Source organism: Glycine soja, chromosome 3, assembly GCF_004193775.1.
Source record: "Glycine soja cultivar W05 chromosome 3, ASM419377v2, whole genome shotgun sequence".
Lineage (NCBI taxonomy): Eukaryota > Viridiplantae > Streptophyta > Magnoliopsida > Fabales > Fabaceae > Glycine > Glycine soja.
Genome location: NC_041004.1, coordinates 22,119,582 through 22,128,636, shown reverse-complemented (window position 1 = coordinate 22,128,636; position 9,055 = coordinate 22,119,582). Strand labels below are relative to the sequence as shown.

The window sequence follows — 9,055 nt, the reverse complement described above, 5'->3', positions numbered from 1 at the left end:
AGAACCCATATGCAATGCCTATGCAAAAGACACAATGCGGGAATGTACACAGTATGACAATATTTACCGAACATAAGCAAAAGGGTATATGATACTCATGCATGGCAGTGTGAAAAATGGCACGCAGCGTGTTTGCTCCGTGCCCCTATTTAAGGGACCTATAAGGGAGAGAACTAACTAGGCTTTTAGCAATAATCCCCAAGGTAGTTATATCTCTCTTGATGGTTTCTAGAGGTATCATCCCCTTCGAAGAACATATTGCAGCAGTAGGGACTACTAGCCACAATAAGTTTTCAAAGAGAAAAGCTCTAGATGAGGGTTCACTGTAATCAAGCAAGTCGGAGACCTAGCATGATCACAGATTCACCTCCACTGCTTATGCTCCCATGAACCCGGGTATAGGGCCCTTTTTCACTCACAGTGTGTGCAAATAGTGTTGGTGTTCGTGTGCATCAAATGAATAAATATTTACTTCATGCATACATTTTAAAACGCACTAAAAGCAACAAAGAGTTTATATACACAAGAACATAATGAAAGGAAACCAACAAAGGGGTAAGTCACGGTAAAACATTGCACAAAATTAAATGGCCTAACTCTCTAAAAACAGTCCCCAGTGGAGTCGCCAACTGTCGCAACCTACCCTTCGGCGGGAGGGCGACGCGAGACTCGCGGGATGCGTGTTCCACGAAAGGAATACGCGCGGAGTCGCCACCAACGTTTATTCGAGGAAAACGTCGGAAAAAACGGAAAAGACGCGATCTACGAACTTTTAAGTTGAAAGGTTCAGGAGTTGTATTTACGCACGGGGAAGGTATTAGCACCCCACACGTCCGTCCCAAGGGACGACAGCCTTTAATCGAATGTGCAAACATGAATTTGATTTTTACGTTCCCTTTTATGTCCTTATATCCTTTTTATATTTTTTCTTTTTTGTGGTCGACAAGGGTGTTTCCCTTTGCTCCTACGTATTCCTCAATTTGGGATGAGAAAATCAGACCTACGTAGTTCTTTCTTTGTCAAGTGATTCTTTTTACTTTAAGAGGTGATCATTTTAAGGCGTTGGACCTTAAAAATGATCCATTTTTACTTAGTGAGAAAATGAAATGACAAACTTCAAAAGCCTATTTTTATGGACGAGCTTGACTAGGCGAGTTGATTTTAGCCTTAGTTTCACTTTAGTTATTAATCAATTCGATTAAGAATGAGAAATCCCAAAGAGAAAACGTCCGATTGATTTTCCGCTTTATTTTACTAAAAGATGTTTTTTTATTATTATTATATTTTTTTTTACCTCTTTTTTGATTTCCAACGTGGTTACGGCACGACCGAACGGTCGGAATTCATTTTAACCGAAGTTAACGGATAATACAATTCAAACGTTCGGTGGAAATTTATTTTATTTTTAAGTTAAGCGAGAAATGACTTAAGTAAAATGGCTTAAGCACGTCAAGAGGGGGTATAAAAAGTAAACAAAACGAGAATAAAAATGCACGAAACACAATGTGGACCACTACGGGTACATAGAATGAATCGAAAAGCTTGGTTCGAGGTACTTACCCGTTGAAGATCAAAGAACGATGAAGAACGAATGAAGAACGTCGAAGAACGGTCGAAACCTTTGCGAAATTCTTCACGGAAAACGTTACGGAAACGTTTCGGAAGCGCCTCGGTTTAGATTTTCTTCACGGAAACAATTTTTCCAAGCAAATTCGAAAGAGAGAGAAGTGCCAAAGGGGCTGAACATTTTGAAACAGCTCCCCCCTCCCCTATTTATAGAAAAAAGGGAGGTGCTTGCCGCCCAAAGACTTAATGAAGAAGATTTCTAAGCGCACCCGAATTACTAAGTTCACCCCCCTTTTCGTATTTTACGGAAAAGTTACGGAAGCCTTACGGAACTGTTTTCAAATTTGATTTTCATCTTTTTTCTCTTCCCTTTCACCAATGTTAAGTGGAATATGCTTACCCAAGGTTTTCGGAAATTTTACGGAAGTATTACGGAAGCCGCGGAAGCCCCGAAAACCATTTTTCAAAAACGTGGAGGAGCTTGCCGCCCAGTTGCTTCCTCCTTAAGCAACCCAACTTCCAAAATGTTCTGGGCCTAGATTTGAATTGCTATTTACACCCCTATCTTGATAAGTTCACCCCCTTACCTTTTTTGGTGATTCTTTTTTCGTAAAGTTACGGAAACTTACGAATCTCGTAACGATACATGTTTTCTTTCCGTAATGTTACGGAACCTTGCGGATTACATAATCATCCCCTTTTTGACTTACGGAATGTTACGGAATCTCACTTAATTATGCAACGATGCTTCCATTTGATTTTCGGTGTGTCACGGAAACTTACGGATTGTGCATCAATATTTTTTGGTTTTCCGGCATGTCCTGGAATTTCACAAATTGCCTAATGATGGGTGCCAAGCACCTCACAAGGGCCAAAGAAAGGTCGCATGTCATCAAGCAAAGGTCCCCGGACGAAATTAGGGTATGACAATGGTATTCAAATCTTTTCTCATCTCGTTCCATTATCGACCCTAAGTTTATTGATATGGAATTCTTTTCTGCTGAAACTTTTGATTGCATTCAAGCCTTTCAGAACCTAGGTCATATACCCTTCATGTCATTACAATTGCTTGTTTATCCTGAATTGGTTAAAGCTTTTTATTGTAATCTTGAAATTCAGGACAACACTTTGATTTCTGAGGTTTTTGGGATAAAAATGGTCATTGACCAATCCCTTTTTCCATGACTTAACCCTATTGTCCAATGACGGTGTACCATTTGAAGGTACACTGAATGACGATTGGAAGTTTGATTTTTCTGCACATGATGCCCGCCAGTTGGTTTGCACCAACAATGCGGATATGACCGGACGCCTACTTGCCGGCTCATTGGTTTTTGAAAGCCGCATCCTTCATTATCTGATTGTGCGGATTTTGCTTCCACGATCTTCCAATCTTGCCCAAGTTTCTGAGGAAGATCTTGTTATCATGTGGGCCTTTCATACCGGCCGTCAACTTGACTGGGCACATCTTGTAAGATATCGCATGCATAAGGCATTGCGATTAAATGCACCTTTGCCATATCCACATCTTGTCACACTCTTTTTCCGCCATTTTCAAATTCCTCTTGATTTTGAACCTTATGTTCCAATCAAGAGATCTTTTTTAATTGGTGCTGCTGTGATTGCTTCTTTTGGTTACCGCAAAGAGCATGATGGCTCTTGGGTCAAAAAGGGCACTCAACCCGCTGATGAAGAAGGCAACCTACCAGTTGAAGATAATTCCACTCTTCTTCGAAGGCTTATGGACAAGTTTGATGGACTTCAGACTTTTGTAGGTGATAAGTTTGATGCCATGGAACTGCAAGTCGACATGCGGTTCGATGCCATGGAATCAAGGATCACCAAAGTTGAAGAAGATGTCTCCTTCATCCGTACTTGCTTTGATCCACCACCACCGCCTCCATCATCATCTTAGCTTAAGTATTATGACTAAGTATTATTAGTAATTAAGTATTATTAGTACTTTGGTTTATCGCCGTGTATTTGGCTTTTTATTGCTTATTTATTGTAATCTTGCACTTATATTATATTTCTTGACTTTGATTTGGTTGGTTATGACAATGCATGGATTTATTTTGGTTTATTGTTTGGCCCTGTTTGGATGTTGATTATGTTGCTTAGTTCTTTTTGATGTTGCCAAAGGGGGAGAGAACTTGAGAGCTTGGGTTAGAAATCAATTATCAATTAGAAATTTATCATTAAGTAAAGTTAGGCATACATGCCAAAAGATAGGGGGAGTAAGGGTTGTGTGAATGTGCTATCATCTTGTATATAGCTTGTCTTGATTTCAGGGATTGTCCTCATCAAAAAGGGGGAGATTGTAGACAAAGGATCAAGCTGAATGTTTTGATGATGCCAAAGTTTCACATGCGTCTCAAAGCTTTATTCAAGACAAAGAAATTAAAGATATTCAAGATGGATGATCAAGACAAGTCTCTAGTCTTAGAAAGGGTATATTAAATAGGAGGGGAATTCCAATTGAAGTAGAAAAAGGTTTGGCCAAGAATTTGAAGTTAAAAAGTCTTTTTCAACAAATTTACTCTCTGGTAATCGATTACCAGAGGATGTAATCGATTACCAGTGGCCAAAACTGATTTACAACAGCTATTAAAATTTGAATTCAAAATTTGCACTGTGTAATCGATTACCAGCAGTTTCTGAACGTTTTAATTCAAATTTTAAAGCTTGTAATCGATTACACACATACTGCAGTCGATTACCAGAGGAGATTTTCAGAAAAAATTCTCAATAGTCACATCTTTTTGTGTGGTTCTTGAATGGCTATCAAAGGCTTATATATATGTGACTTGAGACACGAATTTGACAAGAGTTTTTTTTTAAGAACAAAAAGGTCTTATCCTCTTAGAAAGCAAAATAATTTTATCCTCTTACAAATTCCTTGGCCAAAACTCTTGTGATTCAATAAGGAATTATTTGAGTGCTCAAATTGTTCAATCTATCTCTTTATAGAGAGATTTCTTCTTCTCTTCTTCTTCATTCTGAAAAGGGATTAAGAGACCGAGGGTCTCTTGTTGTGAAAGGATTCTAAACACAAAGGAAGGATTGTCCTTGTGTGTTTAGAACTTGTAAAAGGAATTTACAAGATAGTGGAACTCTCAAGCGGGTTGCTTGGGGACTGGATGTAGGCACAAGGGTGTGGCCGAACCAGTATAAATCTGAGATTGCACTTTCTCTTCCCTTAAACTCCTTTATTTATTATTGTTTTATATTCATATTCAAATTGTTCTTTTGAATCATTATTTAAGAAATTCATTATTAAGGGAATTTATAACTTGAATAGAAAGTTAAATAGAATTTTTAATTGGGGAAATAAGTTGTAATATCTTAATTCAACCCCCCCCTTTCTTAAGATATCTGAGGCCACTTGTCTAACACCACGAACCCGGGTATAGGGCCCTTTTTCAAATCACTGTGTGTGCAAATAGTGTTGGTGTTTGTGTGCATCAAATGAAAATATTTACCTCATGCATACATTTTAAAACACACTTAAAAGCAACAAAGAGTTATATACACAAGAACATAAGGAAAATAAAGGGAAACCAACAAAGGAGGATGTCATGATAAAACATTGCACAAGATTAAATGGCCTAACTCTCAAAAAATAGTCCCCAGTGGAGTCGCTAACTGTTGCAACCTACCCTTCGGTGGGAGGGCGATGCGTGACTCGCAGGTGCGTGTTCCAAGAAAGGAATACGCCCGGAGTCGCCACCAATGTTTATTTGAGGAAAACGTTGGAAAAACCGGAAAAGACAAGATCTACGAACTTTAAGTGAAAGGTTCGGCAATTGTATTTACGCACGGGGAAGGTATTAGCACCTCACGCATCCGTCACAAGAGACGGCAGCCTTTAATCAAATGTGCAAATATGACTTCAATTTATATTCCTTTCCCTTTTTACGTTCTTATGTCTTTTTATGCCTTTTTTATGTTTTTATCTTTTTGTGGTCGACAAAGGCGTTTCCCTTTGCTCCTACGTATTTCTCAATTGTGATGACAAAAGCAGACCTACGTAGTTCTTTTGTGAACATAGCGTTTTGGTTAAGTTATTTTTTATCCTTTTTTTTGCAAGATATGTTTTATTGAATGAAAGGTCATTTAAGGCGTTGGACCATTAGACAATCTTTCGATTCTTTTGAAAAGTGAGAAAACATTAAGGCATTGGACCATTAATGATTTCTTTATTTTTGAAAAAGGTAACAAAGTTACATATTGATTTTAGGCTTTTTAGAAATCTACACTTAACTAATAAATGCGGAAAAGACCATTTCGAGGCGTTGGACCTTTGAAAATGGCTTTTTTAGGTGATGACAAAAAGTTTGGTTTATGAATTGATTTTAGCCTTAGTTTCACTTTGGTTATTAGTTGATTCGATTAAGAAAGAGAAATCCCAAAGAAAAACGTCCGATTGATTTTTTTGATTTATTTTACTAAAAGATATTTTTTATTATTATATTACCTCTTTTTGGTTTACAACGCAGTTACGGCATGACCGAATGGTCGGATTTCATTTTAACAGAAATTGACGGATGTTACAATTCAAATGATCGGTGGAAATTTATTTTATTTTTGATTAGGCAAGAAAATGACTTAAGTAAATGACTAAAGCACGTCAAAAGGGGGTACGGAAAGTAAATGAAATGAAAATAAAAGCATGGGAAACAAATGAGGACCACTAAGGGTACATAGAATGAATTGAAAAGTTCGATTTCGGGAACTTACCGGTTGAAGACCGAAGAACGACGAAGAACGGACGAAGAACGTTGAAGAACGGTTGAAAATCTTCGCGAAATCACCCACGGAAACATTACGGAAACGTTACGAAAGCGCCTCGGCTTGGATTTTCTTCACGAAAACAATTTTTTTCACTAATTTTAAGTGAATCTCTGATACCAGGAGGGTTGAACATTTTTGTTCTTCCCTCCTTCCCCTATTTATAGGAAAAGGAAGGAGATGCTTGCCACCCAGCTCGCCCAGGCGAGCTAGGTTGCTTCCTCCAGAAGCAACCGCCTTCTGGAGGAACATCCTGGAAGGCCCAAGTGGGCCTGGTTGCTATTTGAACCCCCATTTTTACTAAATGCACCCCCCTGCCTTTTTTTGGTGATTCTTTTTCTGTAAAGTTACGGAAAGTTACGAATTTTGTAACGATACTTGTTTTCTTTCCATAATGTTGCGGAACCTTACGGATTACGTAATCATCCATTTTTTGCCTTCCGGAACATTACGGAACTTTACGGTTGCACACTAACACTTCCTTTTAATTTCCGGCATGTCACGGAACTTAACGGATTGTGCCGCAATGCCTTCTTTGACTTTCAGCATGTTACGAAACTTCACGAATTGCCTAACGATGGGTTCCAAGTACCTCGAAGTGGTCAAACGAGGGTCGCATCCCAACAACGGATGGTCCCCAGACGAAATTAGGGTATGACATCAGGGAACACTTTAGGAAACTCTCTGACAACAATGAGGTCACACATGGAAACATTTTTCTCTATTTCCAGGATAGACAAGATCATGTACACTTGAGCATCTTCTTTTAAAGATGTCACAACTTGGTTGGCAGAGATAAACATCATATCCTTACTCACTCCAGAACCATCAAACACCACAGTTTTATCAAAACAGTTTAACAAGACATGGTTGGAAGATAACTAGTCCATACCCAGAATAACATCAATTTGGCTTAAAGGCAAACAAATCAGATCAATCAAAAATGTTCTACCAGAAATTTCCACAGGACAATTCAAACACACATTAGAAGTTAACACAGAACCACTAGTTGGAGTCTCTACTACCAGATCTTTATTTAAAGAAGACACAGAAAGCTTAAGTTTCCCTACACACGAACAAGATATAAAAGAATGGGTTGCACTGGAATCGAATAGCACAAGTAAGGGAATCCCATTTATGAAACATTTACCTTGGATTAGATCTTTGGATTTTGAAGCTTCGGCACCGTTAAAGGTAAAGACTCTTCTTACGGCCTTCGAATGTCCAGTTTGATCATTCAGGCCCCTACCATTTTGCTCCTTCTTGGGATATGGACAATCTCTTTGAATATGCCCCCTTTGTCTATAATTAAAACAGGTCATGCCTTTATCAGCACAATTTGAGGAGATGTGCCTTGGCTTACCACATTTGTAACAAGTGATCTGAGTGGGGAAAGTATTGGGTTTGCTACCACTACCACCCGCAAACCCCATAGCAACAGTCCTCTGATTGTTCGAGGGGTCGAGTACGGTTTTCCCCGATGTTGAGGTCCATTCTTTTTGTTCTTCATTGGACCTATACTCCAATAATAGCTTGCCTTGTCTCGAGAGTCTTCATCCTAAATCCGACATATGTTAACCAAGAGTGGAAACTAATGAACACCCTGGTAATTCACAGCTTGCTTCACTTCAGGTCGCAAGCCGTTTAGAAACTTCACACATTTGGAACTTTCACCATCTCTCCCTTGATAATGGGGAAAGTAGCTCACCAGCTCCTCAAACTTGGCTGCATATTCAGCCACAATCATGTTTCCCTGCTTGAGCTCCAAGAACTCCATCTCCTTCTTGTTCCTAACATCCTCAAGAAGGTATTTCTCCAAAAATACCCTCTTGAAGACATCTCAGGTCACATCTTGACCTTCAGCCTCTAGGCATTGGCAAGTATTCTCCCACCAATACTCATCTTCTTCCACCAGAGTGTATGTACCAAAAGCAACTTTTTGCCCCTTCGGACATGCCATCACTCGGAAAATTTTCTCAATTTCCCTTATCCAATTCTGAGCACCATCAGGGTTGTATCCTCCATTGAAAGCATGAGGATTGTTCCATTGAAAGCAGTCCAACCCTTGGTACTCAACAGCTCCAACATCTTCTCCCTTATTTGGATTCCCTATAGCCTGAGCTAAGGCTTGGAGAGCATCAGCTATCGCACGATCATTTCGTCTAGCCATCACTCCCTATACACACTAGGAAGTGAGACATGGAAAGAATACACACAAGAAAAAGAGCAACACAAAAATCACAACCATCACAAGTCCCTACTTGGTTACTTTTGAGAGAGATGATGCCTCGAGAAAGTATTCCTTCCTCTAAACTTGTCCTCTCTTGAGACATTAACACTCACTTTTCATCATTTGTAATTCCTGATCGCTTGCCATATCATCCCATTGCACTTCACAAATTATACAGATGGTTAGTCTGATAAATCATGACATGACATTAAAAATCATGGTATAACAGACATCAGGAGAACATGTTATGACTACAACAATAAAATCTCTATAACTCATGGAAACTTAACAAAGTGAGTAAGTTCCAATTTCAAACAACAAACATCAAGCATTCAACAAGGCAACCACAAAATGCACAAAAAAACATAGCAGACTCACACCTCACTGGCCAAAAAGGTTAAACCGGCTCTGATACCACTAATGTAACAGCCCGCCTCATCGCTATGATATCACCACTATAGACCGCAA

General features: G+C 39.1%; 1 protein-coding gene across 1 annotated transcript; it reads right to left on the bottom strand.

Annotated features, from left to right (window-relative positions):
- Positions 1-7,238: 7,238 nt before the first annotated feature.
- On the bottom strand, positions 7,239-7,790 carry LOC114405037. The gene is made up of 2 exons (XM_028367732.1): positions 7,508-7,790; positions 7,239-7,423 (listed from the first exon to the last, which is right to left on the bottom strand). Exons 1-2 carry the CDS (start codon positions 7,788-7,790, stop codon positions 7,239-7,241), a joined length of 468 nt encoding a protein of 155 aa, XP_028223533.1.
- Positions 7,791-9,055: the final 1,265 nt, after the last annotated feature.